Source organism: Xiphophorus couchianus, chromosome 3, assembly GCF_001444195.1.
Source record: "Xiphophorus couchianus chromosome 3, X_couchianus-1.0, whole genome shotgun sequence".
Lineage (NCBI taxonomy): Eukaryota > Metazoa > Chordata > Actinopteri > Cyprinodontiformes > Poeciliidae > Xiphophorus > Xiphophorus couchianus.
The window spans coordinates 2,139,438-2,156,522 of NC_040230.1; the positions used below are offsets into that span (position 1 = coordinate 2,139,438).

Below are 17,085 nucleotides of genomic sequence, written 5' to 3' on the forward strand. Positions count from 1 at the left end.
AAATTGGAGGAAAAGAAAACGGTGGGAAAAATAGCTTTTATTCGGCTTCATTTTAGAAAAAAATACAATTACAACAAGTCAAAGCATGGCGTTTTGTTTCTAATTATTATACCACTTTAAAGGGAGGAAAAACTTTGACATCAACAGATTTGGGTAAAATTTGAGACACTTAAATGGGACGAACATCTCGTCTGAGAAAAATTATAACTTCTCTATATAAATTATCTGAACGTAAAAACATGGTCAAAACTAAATCTTTGTTCTTTCAAATGGAGGTCATGGGGTGTTTTTAGGAGGTTGCTGAGGCACTTTAGGGTTTTAAAAATAAAAATATATTTTTGGCCTGAATGACAAATCAGACAAAAAACAAATCCATCAAGTATTTTCTGTGCTGATAAACTTTAACATGGAGTATAAATGCATAAAGCTGCCAAACTACAGTACAAATCTACCTGCTTTGCATACATGCTGCAGACCTCTAAAAGCAGCGCATAAAGTCCAAAATCCCAAAAATATTTCTAAAGATGCAGAGTTCAACTGGAAAAAAGAAAAAAGAAAGAAAGAAGCCCTTGTGACCAATTTTACAGAGCGACACAAACCGAGGATGAGGAGGAGGAAGGCTGACCGTCACAAGACCGGAGAATCATGTGAGCAGAGAAAGTTTCTTTTCTCTGAAGGCAAATTTAACTGCAGCCTCCAGCAGCTTCCTGTTCGCTTTATTCAAATAAATCCAAGGAAATTAATATTCTCAGATTAGAGTCACTGGAAAGTAAACATCCAGAACAGGTTTCACTGGGTTTACATGCAGCCCAGCGATGGGAAGGACTGGATCTAAAGGGACGTGGCATGTTGAAAAGTCGCACCCGGCAGTTTCTGGAGCATCAGACAGTCAGACAGTGGCTTAAAGCTGCAGTATGCAACTTTTATAAAAAAAGTTGTTTTTTTTAAAGTTGTTTGTTTTTTTTTTTCTACATTGTTGAGACGATAAAAGACAAATCTGTGGAAAAAAAAATAGAGCTCTTCTGCTTTCTCCCAGTGCTACCTGCAGAAACTCAGTTAAAACCAGCCAATCACAGCCAGGAGGTGGGACTTAGCGCTGTCAATCACTCAGTTCACCACAACTTAGCCCGCAAAGAATGCTAAAGCTAGTTAGCGGAAAAACAGTTTCTGTGTTAAAAGTGAATTGTTTCCACACCATTCGCACATTGAGCAGCGTACATGAGGATGATTGACAGCGACAAGACCCGCCACCTGGCTCTGATTGGTTGGTTTTGACCAGAAGTGGTGAATTTCTTCAGAGTGTTGGCACCACTGGCAAGAACTAGATTTTTTTTTTTTACAGATTATTTGTCTCATATTAAACTGTAACGATGTGGCGATATTTTTATTAAATATGGAAAGAACATATTTTAGTGAAAGTTACGTACTGCAGCTTTAAGTGGAGTTTGATCGGGTCACGTTGTGGGTTTGAATGCAGGTCAATTGTTGTAACGTGGAGCGCAAAGATTTCACAATAACGTTGGGTTTTTGTTGGAAGGAAAACTGATAAACATCAGCAAGATGCCACCAGCCAGCCTCCTTTAAGCTGCACTACTGCAGGATTTCCTTCATTTCCTGACCTTCACTCCCTGTCTGGACTATCTGATGCTCCTGCTACTGCCTGATCAGCGCTTGTGGACCAGCTGAATCACACTGTGCTTAGAAAGAGGAAAAAGGAAGTAAAATAAAGCAAAACATCAGAGTTAAACCAAGCCATGTTCTAAAGATGCTCTAAACTAGAAGCTGAACTTTATCTGTGCAAGCAAGCTTAATTTCATAATTTCTACGCACCACAGTAGCACGACTACGTCGCCTAAAGCAAATATACAAGATGTTAGTTTAAAAACCTGAGCCAACAGTCTTTTTCTTTGGAGGATTTTTCCTGTTGCATATACACACAGAAATGATGCCATTCCAGCAAACAAAGTGTAAACAAAAGTCTTCAAACAGAATGATTATTAAAGCTCTGGGGTTTGTTCGCCAGCTGTGTGTGTTCAGCGGCGGCAGTGAAAGCCCGGACTGGAGCGGACTGGGCCGGAGCGGAGTGGAGCGTGCAGACAGAGCGGAGGCCAAAACAAGACATGCAGGAAAAAATGAATTCAACATGAGGAAATCTGAACATCCTGAGCCCAAAGCCCAAATCCATGAAGCAGGTCCAACCTGCACATTAATCTGGATACAAAAAAAGGGAACAAATTATCGTATAAAAAAATAAAAAAAGATCCTGATGGTACAAAAGGATCCTGCTCTGTGGTGCGTTCAGATGAGGTGCTCTTTGGTTTTTACATGACGGAGCAGTTCTCCGGCTTCATGCCACCCTAAAGGGGAAAATGACAAAAAAATGTAAATAAATGCGTTTCCTCCTGAAACGTGATGCTTATATTTTAACAATGTGTTTAACGTTTTTTCTTACAGGACTTTTCTGAAACAGAGTTTTTCTTTGACCGTGAATAATCAGAAAAAGGTTATAGGCTTTTGGCAGTTTTGTGTAAATAAATGTTTTAGTACTTTCAGTTTAATAATGTTCAATTTTACATGACTAACAAAGTGTTGCTTCATTTGGGTTCATTATGTTTCATTGTGTCTATCAGGGTAAAACTCTGAATATTTCAACCAGAAACGGCCCAGAGCCTTTCCCTCAGGGAGGGGTCAGAGTGTCGGCAACACACAGAAAGACGTCGAGTCGTTTAGCTTCAATCAACTAGATCATTAACATCAAGCTTCAGCTTCAATTTTTAAACCGATCAGAGAAAATATGATTTTTTTGCACCAGAATTGTATTTATTGTGAAAAGATAAAGAGAAGCTGCAGCAGCAAAACAAAAACACTAAATCTTACCAACCATTTCTGTTACTTTCTAGTGCAAATGTCTGAGTCCACTGGAAATAAGACAAAACTAACCTTGAAGTAACTTTTCATGAAGATATGGACATTTAAGTCAATAAATGTTTAATGCTGATGGAAAAGTACTAGTTCTATTATTTCACTTATTGCTATATGTTGTTATAAGTGACATAATATTAAACTATTAATGACTTACAAGCCTCTCCTGTATCTGGCTGAAAACTTTAAACATTGATGAAATATTGATAATTCTATTGGTAGATTATTTCACTGAAGATATTTTTCCCATGTTATGTGAAATAATCTGCCAGTTTAATTAGTCCTTCTTTATTTTGACCTATTAAGGAAATATTTTCTTACTAGCATCTCCTGTATCTTGCTGAAAGTTTTAAATTGGTTTCGTCTTATTTCAAGTGTATTAAGATATTTGCTATAGAAGCAAAAGGAAAATACTCTAAGATTTTGTTTTTGCTGTGATTCTGTTAGATTTCCCTCAGATGTTTTACAGACAGAAGCTAAAATAAAAACACAAACTTACATAAATGAAGATTTTATCAGTTAATGGGTTTAAATGGAGCGGGGAACATTGTTGCATTATTTAAATATTTACTTTGATTTTGTTAAAAAACTAATTCTGCAGTGACTGAGTGCTTCTGCTTTTCGCTGGTTTATTAAAACCAGTTCTGGTTGTGCTGGTAAGTTGACCAGTAGAACTGGGCGGTACCTGTCTGGGATCGTTGGTTCCCAAGAAGGAGGATTGTCCTATGAGGCCGTCCAACCCGCCGGAGCGATCCGACGTCTGGCCACACGAGTCGCAGATGACCGTGCGGCTGCGCAGGTTGTACTCGTTCTCTGCGCTGGTGCTGTGGGCTCCCTGCAGGGGGCGCCAAACAACAAACATCATCATTTACCTTTCAGACGTTGCAGTTCAACAGGATGAAAAGACCAACGAGCGTCTTCAGAGATATTTTCTTTGTACCAATGTTTATATTTTCCGATATTAAACTACTGCAGCTTGGTTATTAGATAATTTATAGTTTTTCTGCTTTCGGTTGAATAAGCGACATTTCTCCACATAATAAAATGAATCAGAATTGTTTTCTTTTAAAACTGAATTGTTTAAAGTTTATCACTACTTTTTTTAAGGAACTTATGGCAGTGACTGTGTCTCAGCAGTTATTATCCCACAAACAAATATTGATCGTGAAAAACATTCCAATCATATAAATAAGTCTGAGTTACATCACTAAACCGCATCCATTAAACTGCATTTAATTATATTTCAATTTTATTGATGCTTTTCATTGAACAAGCAATGGAAAAAATAGTAAAAGTAACAATCCAGACAACACAGAGTCTTTTTTAAAATGTAATTAACTGGATTTTATCATAATGATAAATCAGAATTTATCACGATAAATGATTAACAATACAATAAGTACTAACCCTGTTCAATCAGCACAGAAAACATACACTAAGTTAAGTCTGAAAACTTAAGTGTTTCATATCAGTCAATATCAATAATTATTGATCAGTTTTTTGTTTTAAATATCTGAAATATCACCAAACTGGTGGCTCAATTTTTCCTGTTTTAACCAGTTTTCACTCCAAACTGGTTTTTAGCAGTTATGAGGCAAACTGTTGCTGTGCAAGTTACTAAACCAGAGACTGAGCAAGTTGCTAGGCAACGAAAGTGCAAGTGAGTTGGTTAATCCAAGAGTCTCTTAGCTAGCCTTGAAAGCTAAAGTCTCTCCTCTGCCTACATCTCCCAGAATGCTGTGCAGTTCTGGATCAGAGGTCAGTGGATATTCTATAAGATGTATTATTTAATGATATTGATTCCGTGTTTATTGTGATATATTTTGTTGTTGATTTATTGGTTGATTTACGGCTGCCAACTGTTAGAGAGGAAGAGTTTACCATGTCATCATCATCTTCATCCTGGAACAGGGTGCGCATCACTTTCCTGGAGGCCATTTCCTGTTGAAGGATCAAAGAGAAAACGGTTCAGTTTTTGAAACAAACAGAAAATGAATAAAATGTTGGATCTGGGCCGACCTCTCCGGCGGCGCTGATGAGCGTGGTCTGCAGGAGGTCGCCGCTGCCCCAGGACGCCTGGTTCTTCCAGACCAGATCAGTGGGCGGGTTGTGGGTTCCACCACCAGATGCCGCCCAGACCTGCACAGTTCGGGACCCATTTAATCACAGCTTGGTTTAAACGGCCAGTTTCATGTGTTTTCCAGGTACATGGTGCCATTTTATAGCATAACCAGAGTAACTATGTTACCTTCAAAACGCTATATGTATCAAACGTGACTTAAAAGATGTTTGAGTTTATAATTTAACGCCTTGAAAAATTGGGCCTCTGTCTCTTTAAAAGCTCCTGCTCTTTTAGAAACTCATTACAAGATGGCTCCTCTATTAACCCTTTAACATCGGTTTTACCAGCGTTGCACTGAGAAGTAGCTCCACCAGGTGTTTGCTATTTGCTGCTGGCTAGTTTGAAGGAGTCAGACTAGTCTGGGGGAGGAGCCGCGCCTTGAAGGCGGAGCTAGGTTCACTCAGGCATTTTGCAGAGATGAATGGTCGCTATGGAGATTTAAGAATTTCTCAAACATAAATGAAATCAGTTTCTGACTTAAAAACAGTATAACATGACATGAAGCTCAAAAAAAACTTAACATAATTCTTAAATACATGTTGGTTTTACCTTTCACTATTTTTGAGTTGGAGAAACACACAAGAATTACAATATGCTCATAGTATAATGTATCTGGTAATAAATCTATTCCATTTTGTACAGTACTTCCCCTTTAACAGAACCAAAAAGAACCAACCCGGGCGTTGGACTCACCGTCACGGTGGATCCGGCCTTCAGAGTGAACTTGCTGGGGAACTTGTAGACGATCGGAGCGCCGCTGCCGACTTGCCTCTTCAGCTGCCAGTTTGCCAGAGATTGATCCTGAAGGGCGTAAAAATGTTCATCGTCTCGTCAGTTTGGTGTCATTTCCAGGGACCGTAAAGTTTGCGAGCAACTCGTTACCTCGTCCGCCTTGTTGCTCAGACGGATGAACTTGCCCTCCAGGTCGACCTCGTCCACGGTGATGCGTCCGCTGGCGGAGGCTTGCTGGCTGATGCGGGTCTTGGTGATGGTGCCGCCCACCATGCTGGACGTCTCGCTGTCGTTGTCATTCAGGCGGCGCTTCTTGCTGGCGCTGGATGAAGTGCGGCTGCTGGAGGCGGCGGCTGCCGCAGCAGAGGAGGAGGCGGCAGCGGAGAGGAGCAGGCGGCTGGTGTGGCCCGACCCCGAGGACCGGGTCACTGTGACCTTAGTGGAGGAGGGGCTGGGGGAGAGGCGGAGCCTGGTGGAGGGGGGGAGTAAAACAAAAGCAGCTTAGAGACCGCGTCTTTAACTGATCGTTTACAGAACAGCGAAGGAAACTGTGGCTTCGCCTTGTTGAGCAAATTCATCTGGAATTTATCTGGAAAAATTGATTTAGGGAAGCTAAATATTTTCAAAGTTAGCAAAATGCTATGCTAAAATTTAGCTATGCCATTAGCAGAGCAGCAGAAGTGTACCAAAATGTGCATCGCTAATCAGTGGCTAACGGGTAGCAGTGGGTGACAGACTCAGAGTAGCCAAGTACGCTAAACGATTTCAAAGTTAGCTAAAGCACTGAGCAAAAAATTAGGAGTTTTTAAAGAGACAGAGGCCCAATTTCTAGACATTAAACCAGGAAGTAAAATTTCTTTTAAGTCATTCTTGATACAACTAAAGGCAAGAGTTATTTGATTATGCTACAAAATGGCACCATGTCTGGAAAATCCACTGCTATTACTGTACTGTTCGCCATAAACTGCAGAAAACTGAATCCATGCCTCAGTTTAGAGCTCGTCTTCCCCCGTCTCCTCCTTACAAACACGTCCATGTTTGGTCGACCTTCAGCTCACCTCTCCTCCTCTCCCTCCAGCAGCTTCCTGTACGCGCTGATCTCCATATCCAGGGCCAGCTTGATGTCCAGCAGCTCCTGGTACTCGTCCAGCTGCTGCTGCATCCGGGCCCGGATCTCGGCCATGTCGCGGTCCTTGTCCTCCATGCGGCGCCGCATCATGTCGCGCTCCCGCGCCATGGACTCCTCCAGCTCCCGGACTCTGGCCTCACTGGCCGCCAGCTGCCAGAGACACGAGAGTCGGTCAGAGGAAACGCATCGCCGACGTCCCATTACCGGACCCGAGGAGTCACATGACTCATCGTGAGTCACATGATCGTTCTGCACCGATTTTCGTCAGGGAATCGAGTTGTTTTTCACCAGATATAACAATCATCAAATGGGATAAAATACATCATGAAGTATTTAAACTACGTCTCCTGCAGCGGCTGGTATGTAAAATTAACTGACAAATAAAGAAAGAATTTAATTTAATCTCCTCCAACGTCTTGACAGAAACTAAACTGTTTATAGATTTCATATCAGGGAAGAATACACATTTTATACAAATCAAAATATCAGCACTTTTCTCCACTTTAATTTCAGACATTTTATAGAAATCAGGAAAACAAAATGAGGGAGCTGCAAACATTTTTGTGACAGATTCCAGCTCATTTCACATCAGAAGAGTTTTTTTCTGTGGCTATAAATCGATTCATAGTAACGGCGTCACTACACTGCAAAAAAAACAAAATCTCAAGTAATTTTGTCTAATTCTTAGTGCAAATATCTTAGTGACTAAACTAACTTAGCAATAAGTTTTCAGCAAGAAAAAGGAGTTTATTTTAAGTCAGTAATTCTTTACTTTAAAACTGGAAGATTATTTCACTTACAAGAATTGTTCCCATGCCATTAGTGAAATAATCTGCCATTGGAACTAAAACTTTACTTCAAATAAGCTCTTATATTTTACTCAAAGGCTTTTCTGACCAACTACACTTGAATGAGACAAAGCTAAGACATTTCACTAGAAAATATACAAAACTTACCTGCTAATATTTTGTGTTTTTGCAGCGTAGTGGTTAATGTGCGCGTTTCAACTCAGTAACAACGTGGTTTTTAATAATGAATTAAGTGGGAAGTGACGGTTGTCTGGGTGAGTCCTGGCGGGCTCTCCGACCCGACGCAGCGTGAGGAAGCGGTACCTGTTTCTGCAGCTGGGTCAGCTGGACCGTCATGCCCTCCAGACGGACCCGGGTCTGCTGCAGCTCCTCGTGAGCCTCGCCCACCAGGTGGTTGTGTCTGTTTGCCGACTGGCGGGCGTTTTCCAGCTGCAGCACGGAGACGGACAAACATCAGAACACAAACATCTTCTCACTTAAAAAGCCCTCAGTTTGGAGGTTTTTAATTCACTGTGAATTATCTTTCAGTAGCTGCATTTCTATTACAAATGAGTGGAAATCCTTGTTGATGTAAAAAAAAAAACAGCTTTATAACTGCGCCGTTTCCATTAAATAAGAAATTAAATTAAAATCACAAGTGAATAAGTTTGTTCACGCGATAAGTCATTAAAAGACATGAAATCATCTCTTAACAGAGGAGACGTTTCCATTTGACATTTTGAAAATAAATTCACTAAAAGGAAACACCATTTATGAGGCCCTCTAGTGTCCCTGAACTTTAACAGATGTGTGCTTAAATATTTCATATTCATTTGTAAAGAACCAAATTAAATGAATGTGAAAAATGTTAAAAGTTGTTGCATTTAAGAAGTACCAATTAAAGTTTGTTAAATTGTAGTTTTATCAAGACATTCTGCCGTTTGAGGACATCAACGATCCTGTCGTCGCCTGAAATCAAAACGAGTTTAATCTCCTGGACCTAAGTGATGAATCTGTGTTAAATGAGACACGGCGCAGCCTGCAGGTGGCGCCGGCGCCGCCCTCCCACCTTGGAGTGGTAGGTCTTCTCCAGCTCCTCCTTGTAGAGGTGGACCTGGTCCTCGTGCTGCGTCCTCAGCTCGACCAGCGCGTCGGCCAGCTTGCTCTCAAACTCCTGCTGCCTGCCGCTGTCGATCTCCACGATGCGAGACTCGTGTCGACGCTTCGACTCACGCAGCTCCTGCAAAGAACCCCAAAACATTCAGAGACGCTGAGAAAACCCAACTCATCTGCACTTAAATAACAATAAACTGAGGCCTCAGTGAATTTAATTTGATTGATCAGTCAGCTGCTGTGAAGAAATTACTTCTCAGGAGCTCCAGCAGAAAAATCCATAAGCAGATCATCATCACATTTAAACATAATTTTTATTCACTTTTCACAGGCTAAAACCAAAACAAGACCGAAAGATTAAAACATAATTACAGGAAGAAAAGGCGAGTCACAGCAGCAGGTTTTTAGGTGAAATCAAAACGGAACATGATTTTTTAAGAAAGAATAAATTTTTCACTGAATTTTTAATTTTTCTAAATTTAGACTCTGAATTCAGAAAAAAAGTCAGAATTTTGAGATTAAAGTCCAAATTCTAAGGAAAAAAGTCATAATTCAGTATTTAAGCTACAAACTCTGATCAAAGTCAGAATTTCTGAGAAAAAAAATCTGAAGTTTGAGATGAAATTTATTATTCCAAGTCAGTTTTTAATCCCCCATTTCTAATCCTGTTCAGTAGAAGTGAAGGTGAAAAATGCATCATGGGAGCAAATCTGGAGGAGGAGATGCAGAACCAGCGGTCGCTGTTTGGAAGCGAACAAACTGCCTGCAGAAAAACAGGAGACGAGGAGCACCAACCTCGGCGTAGATGTTCTTCTGGAACTCCAGCTCCTCCTTCAGGGTCTGCAGGCGGTTCTCTGCATCCACCCGCCGCAGCATCTCGTCCTGCAGCTGCTTCTTCGTATCGGCAAAGCTGCCGTCCAGCTGGGAGAGAAGACAGAAAAAAAGCTAAAAACACAGAAAAAACAAAAAACACACTGGACAGAAAGGTGCAGTTCCTAGGTTTGGACAATAGGTGAAGCGCAGCCACAACGTCGAGCTTTGAGCTGATATTCATTGATAAAACTAGCAGAAAGCAGCTGCCTCATTCATAATCAGCTGCAGAGCAATTATAGGTAATTATTTTCTGCATGCAGCGATAACTCAGAAGGAGCGACGCGGCTTCAGGCAGGTGGAAAACCTGAGCGGCAACATCGCTCTCCGCTCCAAAAACCACAAATCAGGCCGCAGAGCGAGGATTTCTGCCGCTCCGAGGCAGGAAGTGCACCTTTTCTCACTGCAGCAGCCTCAGGAGGCCTCGGTCAGACTCGGTCGGACTCGGTCGGACTCGGGCCACGCTCACCTTGGCCAGCTGGGCCTTCAGCTCCTTCAGCTCAGCCTCCAGGTTGCGCTTCTCGCCCAGGGCGGTGGTGTAGGCGGCGTCTTTGGAGTTCAACATGGCCTCCAGGTCCCGCAGCCGCAGCAGCGCCGCCTCCAGGTCCGACTCCTTCTTGGCGTTCCTGCGGAGCGACGAGACGTGGGCGTTAGTTTGCTCACCGAGTTCTGGAGAAAATTTCTCTCCTTTAATACGATCCAAAAACTTTACACCTTTTCTCTCTGCTGCATCTGAATTCTGACCTTTACTTCCTATCAGCTTAAAAAGAACTACAAAAAAAATAAATAAATTTGATCTGTCTCAATAAAACCAATTAAATGATAAATGAATGAGAAATTGAGAAAAACTCAATAGTGTAGCTTTTTTTTGAAGGACAATTTTCCTTCATAATTAATTTAATCAGTTTCTGTTTTGTTTATATTTAAAATGTCTTCCAGTTTCAGTGTTAAATGCTCAAATGTTTCACTTTTATATTGCTTTGAAACAACAATATCATTGTTTATCGTAATAACTTCTGGGACAATTTGTTCTCATGACAAATCATCATGTTCTGCACATTTTTGATTTTAAACTATTTTATCTAATTAGGGGGAAAAAAACATGATTTATTTTATTACATGAAAATAAATTGTTTATACTGGTTTCATGGATTATGCAATAAAGGTGTGGACGGTAAGTTTATCACAATATTTTGTGATACTATTGTGATATGTATGAGAATTAGAAATGCACCGATCCAATTTTTAAAAAATTTCGATACCGATATCTGAGCTTCTGTCCCGGCTGAGAAAAACGGAGCTGATCTGACTTTAAACTTTTCAGACAAACGTGTTGATTTAAAAATGTATTTGATAATTCTGCACCAGCAAAGTTAAATCCACTAATAGTTTCACAAGTTTGATCAAAACATGCAAAATCAACTTTAATTTGTTCGTCAGTGCAGTTAGGAATATAACAGCAAATTTATAATAAATAATAAAGAAAGTGACGAGAGGTTGACGACCTTTAAACGTAAAAATAAACTGGGAACAAACTTTCTCTCAAATGGTTCAGAAATACGATTATATGAAGTAAAATAAATAAATCATAACGTCATTCAGAACTTTTATTGTCCAAACTGAAATATGAGGTCAAACAACAATTTATGTTAAATTAAATAAATGAAAAGAAATCTACTGAACCGTTAATATTTTAATGACCAAAAATGATTTCTGACTGTTAAATATTTAGTAAAGGTGAATCTTTTGTGTAGGATGGAAGGAGCCGTTTAACTACTAATCAATATTTACTAATTGATCATTTATTAATCTAGAAGCTCAAACACTCTAATCTGATCAGATGCTGCTTCAGTTCTTTAAAGTCAGACTCTACTGGGCAGCCGGACCAACTGGGCCCAGTCCAACCAGCACCAGGTTTTGTTAGAACCCGTCCCGACTCAAAGCGGCTCACGTTCGGTTCAGTTCAGGGAAACGGCCGAACCAGCGGAGAAAAAACAATCAGGAGGTGGAGGGGGAGGAAATGGGCTCCAGTTCTCCCATTTGGCCTCATTGTCTCTAATACCGACCATCTGCTGAGGGAGCCGGCGTCCAGACCTCACAGACCGGACCAGAACCAGAACAAACGGGTTTAAACCAAACACTTTACGACAAAGATGCAAACCTCATTAAAAACTACAGCGTCAACAGCTACTAACGGGGAATGTCATGTAGTCTCCAGGCTCATACTTCCATTTGATAGCTTAACCAAGTAGCTATGCTAACTTCAGTTGGACCTCTGCCTCTTTAAGAAACTCCACCTCCAGGAAGTCGTCCCAAAACTTTAACATCGTCTTTACCGGCGTTTAACTGAGCAGTAGCTGCTATAATGAGCTCAGCAGCTCCACCAGCTGTTTGCTAATTGCTGCTGGCTAGTCTGAAGGAGCCAAAGGGTTAGGAGCTTTGTCTCGAAGGCGGGGCTAGGTCCACCCAGGCATTTTACACAGCTGAAGGGTTGCCATGGAGATTAGAGAATTTTGCAAACATGCATGAAAGAATAATAATTTAAAAAAACTACTGCGATGTTTTTGATGAGAAAACATTTAAATCAAGTGGATTTCATGATTCTGCCTCTTTAAAAACTCCTGAACCAAAATCTACTGACTGTTTCTGTAAACAGCCTGAAAACGACAGATGAGAGAGAGCAGCTGCAGGTCCATTCACACTGGGCTCCGGATGTTTGGTTCTGATTCTGCTATTGGTGTACTTATGTGAGCTGTACTGGAGCAGATTCTTCTAATCAATTTGTAATTCAGTACATTTATGTCTTTATTTTAATAAACATTTCAGTCAATTTTTATATTTCAGATATCAGAGGCGAAAAGTTTATTGCTGTTTCAGACACTGATGGTTCCGTTTCTGTCGAATAAAACACTTTTCCATGCAGTAAAACGCATAAATAGGAGCTGAACTGGTTTCTTTGAGCAGATGTTCTTGTTTCTGTTGATGAGCAGGTCTGATCTCCAGGACAAACACGCAGCTCTTTACGATCCAGGTGTGCCACACCTTTACGTTCAGACTGGAAACATTCCCTGAATTCCAGCGGCCCGTTCCTGCGGTAAACACGGCGTCACAACTGGACTAAAAACGTTCTGCTGGTGTGATTACTGCAAAACAATCCTCGTTAAAAACCGCAGAATTACACTGCAAAAACACAAAATCTTGGTCTTGTTTCTAGTGAAAATATCTTATTAAATAACCCTTTAACGCCTAGCGTATCGTTTATGGTACGATCATTTCTCTAATACATGTTGATAAAGTAATTGTAGTTTTATTGCTCACATATATACTTTTAAATTAATAAATTGTTTAAGTATCAAGCAATGTTGATTTTATGATTACAAAATAGAAATATTTGGTTATGATTACATGACAGTAGAGGCTTGATGTACGAATTATGATGCAAACTTAGAAACCATCAAAATGGTTTAAGCTGCATAAAACTCAAGATTAAAAGAAAAATCTGAATTTTGTTGAAGTTATCAGGATTTATAGGGTTAAAGTAACTTTTCAGCAAGATATCGGAGTTTGTTTCAAGTAAATAATTCTTTAATGTTGATGAAAAAGTTATAGTTCTACTGGTAGATTTCATTTATAAAATGGAAAAAATGTGTTAAGTGAAAATAATCTGAAAATGGAACAAGCAGTTTTTCTGTAATTTTAAGGAATTATTGATTTAAAACAAGCTCCTATATTTTGCTGAAAATTTATTTGTAAGACAGTTCACTTGAAATAAAACAAAACTAAGACATTTCCACTATAAACTAGACGGAAACTCTTGGTAAGATTTTGTGTTTTTGCAGTGCGAGAGGAAAACCGACTGGTGGAAAAATGAAAAGTGGGTTTTTATGCGACTGGAGATAAACACGACCCGAAACGACGAAGGCGTTCGTCTCGGATCCTGAGGCAGACCATGGCGCCGCAGCGGGTCGGCCCAGTCGGTCCCCCCTCCCCCACCCGCTGCTCTTCCAGAGGTTTTATGGGAAAACTAAAAAACTTTGTTTATCTTTGTGGTTGGATGCATCAGGGACTTCTTAAATTAAAATTCTAAAATTAAATCCAAAGGAAAACAAAATAAAATACTTTTAATAAATTAAAGGAGATTTTCCATCGGACTTTAAGTTGTAAATTCATTTGTTCCACTTCTTTTTTTTTCCATTTTTTTCTCCGAAGAGTTTCTGTGGCGCTAGTGGCTCGTATTTTTTCCACAGTAGGCAGACAGGAAGGAGGGTGAGGAGAGGGGAAGACATGCGGCAAAGGTCATCGGGACCGGGAATCGAACCCGCGGCGTCCGCGTCGAGGACTAAGGCCTCCAAACGTGGGGCGTGCTAACCCGCTGCGCCACCACAGCACGCCCCATTTTCCACTTCTTTGACCTTTGACCCCGGAACACTTTAGTAACCCGGATCATCATCCCTCCACCACCATGCTTCACACCAGGTCCAAGGCCTTTTGTCAAACATGTTGCTGTCTAGAGATGAATCGATTAATCACATCAGTTGATTATTGAAATAATCAATTTAGTAATCGATTAATTGTTAACTGGAGAGAATAAAAAAAATAATTTGTTCAAAGAACCACAGTCAGCAGTAATTAAGCCAAAGCTGTACAATACAAACATTTTCCATTTAGGATTAAAATAAATAACTGAAGGACTCGTTAAGCGTCACTTTCAGCTTCATTTAGTTGAAATTCTGTTAAAATCTTTCATTAAGCTCCAACTATCAGCTAATCCATAAAAATAAACAGATTATTTTAACACTGCATGGATGTTAAATTGAGCAGAAAGAAATTAGTTTTTCATACATCGATGTTAGAGGTGATTTTTTTTAGTTTTAGTTGTGGATGCATCATTTGCTCCAGATGATAAAACTTATTGTATTTTACACAATAACATGTCTAATTTAAAATATTAATTAATTGCCTTTTTCAATGTATTTCTAATATTGTATAAAAAGGATGTTGGTTTCCACTGGGATTCTGACTGAAGTTTTGGATTCTTACATTTTTCTGAACATTTTTTAAGTAAATCACTTTGATGTTTTTTATTGTAAATTTGGACATAAGCAAATACATTTACTAAAATAACAGCTACGGTGTAATTTAAAGAGACGGCAGTTTTGTATTTCTGAGTTTTTTGACGTTTCCAAGATTTAAGCCTCAAAACCCACGAAGGCATTTTAAGACAATGACTGAAGCATTAAATCCTTGGCCATGTGTGCTTTTAAACTTATTTGTGTAATAATGTGGGCGTTTTGACAGCAATACATTCAGAACACCTGAATTAAATGTAACCATGGAAGCATAAACCGGTGAAATGTGATGAAATGTTTATGCAGGATGAGATAAAAATGCAGGTTTTTGCTCCTATAAACAACCAGATCCGTGTTCTGTTGGTGTAATCCAGTGAATTTCTTCATTTCAGCATAAATAAGCCGAGTTTCTGTTGACATGTTGCTCTGCTGAGGCAGTGAAAGCTGTCACAGTTTGTGTGGAGAGAGTCTGCAGCTTTTCTCAAACAATCTCACAATGATTGCAACCATTGCAACCAGCAGGAGGACAAACCAATATGTTCTCAACCCAACAGATGAGCAAACACATGCGGACCGCGTCCCACTTCTACGGATCGCATGAATAAAGTGGAAAAACGAGTGTTTGGTGATACAAGGAGACCTCTGTGCTGGAAGGGCAGAGGGAATATTCTGGGTTCACAAACAGAAACAAATCTGTTTTAATAAAAGCTGTTTGGGAATGTTCACAGCGCACAGCAAAAAGAAAAGGGGAGCAAAATTAAAAAAAGGGCAGACAAAGAGACAGAGGAGGAAGAGGAGGGAGTGATGAAGGGGGAGGAGGAGGAGGAGGAATGCTCTGGCTCGTCTCCCGGCCTCCAGGATGACTCACAGCTACATCTTTGTCCGTCCCAGTAACAAGAAACAAACTCTGCCTCGCAGACTGGGAGGGAGAAAAAAGAAGAAATCCCAATCACTTCAGCCATGTTTTGCTGTGCTGTTGCCGTGGTAACCAGGGCCTCAGTCGTCAGCCCTGGTAAGCTCACGTTGCTGTGGATGCAGAAATAATATATGTACACACACACACACACGTCTGAGCAGCCCTGAATGAATCAGTGCAGAAACAGAAACACAAACGTTCATCTGACCTTTGCACTAATTTAGCAACATTTTAGGTTTTTTGCTGCTTTGCAAATCAAATCGGCTCAGTCATTCTGCTCCGACCCGACTGCTGGTTCTGGAGAACAATAATGATCCAGTCTGAGGAAAGGTTTCCTACTGTAACACTGGAATATTTCTAACTTTTAAATTACATTTTTAGTTGAGTTATTCCTTCACTTTTGAGGAGAAAAACAAAAACATTTTAAAATCACAGAAATTTTACATACATATTAAGTTGATTTAAGTACGACCACAAAACAATTTTGCATTTCAGCAAAAATGTAGCTCAACTGCAGTGAATGCTAATAGCTAATGGCTAGCTGTACTAGTTTAGATGGTATTGCTCATCCAGAGGGTGATGGCGGAGTTTATATTAAGAAAAACAAATAAAAGTGTCCAAGTGTTTATTAATAGTGTCACAACTTAATATTTTCCCTTCATCAAGCAGTTTTAATTATGATTATTACAGATAAAATAGTGTAGTCAGGTTGTGTTTGTACTAAAAACCACTGAAGGAAACAAAAACCGAAAAACGAAACAGAGAGCAACTTCATGAAATATGAACAAAAACGGAGTAGCGTCAGATTTCAGCAGTTGTAGGATTTCTCTTGTTGAGTCATTTCTCCTGCTAGCGCTAGGCTAGCGCATTTGTTTTGGTTGGATTTACCCAGAATGCCATGCGCTGTAGTTCACTTTCTCCTCTGGTCCGCTTCACATGTACATTCGAATGGCACCAGAGTTCACTTCAGCCGACCCGGGGTTTGTAGGCGGACCAGAGTTCGCTTTTTTGGTTCGCATTCACACTTCCCAACCGGACCGGACTTTATAGAGAAACGGATTGGAGTCCAACTCCAGCGGACCGGGAGTCGGACTCCAGCTGGTGTTAATGAAGCCTTAACCACCACGGATGCTTCAGCTGTTAACCAAAGGAAACTTTGCTTCTGCAAATTGAGTTGTAAAAGAAAATTTTTTCATTTTTCCAGAATTTAAAAAAAGAAAAGAAAAAAAACAGCTTCAATAAAACAGAACCAGCTGCAGTTCTGCTCACTGAAGTTCTTCTGCAACTTGTTTCAACATCAGAACCCCAAACCCACATTCAGCATCTGACTCTTTTCTGCAGCTCTGCTGGCAGAAATCCTCCCACATTCATCACAGCGGCCAGTCGGCCATTAAAACCACCTCATCCTGGTGTGGGAGGGAGTT

The 17,085-nt window shown here is 40.2% G+C and overlaps 1 protein-coding gene across 2 annotated transcripts in view; it reads right to left on the reverse strand.

The window, feature by feature from the left end:
- Nucleotides 1-21: 21 nt before the first annotated feature.
- LOC114142322 (lamin-A-like) overlaps nt 22-17,085 on the reverse strand; it is a 39,585-nt gene continuing 22,521 nt past the window's right edge. For both annotated transcript variants that reach the window (XM_028013548.1, XM_028013547.1), the window contains exons 3-13: nt 10,146-10,302; nt 9,602-9,727; nt 8,763-8,933; nt 8,018-8,143; nt 6,835-7,055; nt 5,927-6,245; nt 5,738-5,845; nt 4,942-5,061; nt 4,804-4,863; nt 3,608-3,757; nt 22-2,357 (exon numbers count right to left, since the gene is read on the reverse strand). In XM_028013548.1, coding sequence (XP_027869349.1) covers nt 2,322-2,357; nt 3,608-3,757; nt 4,804-4,863; nt 4,942-5,061; nt 5,738-5,845; nt 5,927-6,245; nt 6,835-7,055; nt 8,018-8,143; nt 8,763-8,933; nt 9,602-9,727; nt 10,146-10,302 — 1,594 coding nt within the window. In that variant the 3' untranslated portion in view covers nt 22-2,321. The remainder of the gene's footprint in view (nt 2,358-3,607; nt 3,758-4,803; nt 4,864-4,941; nt 5,062-5,737; nt 5,846-5,926; nt 6,246-6,834; nt 7,056-8,017; nt 8,144-8,762; nt 8,934-9,601; nt 9,728-10,145; nt 10,303-17,085) is intronic.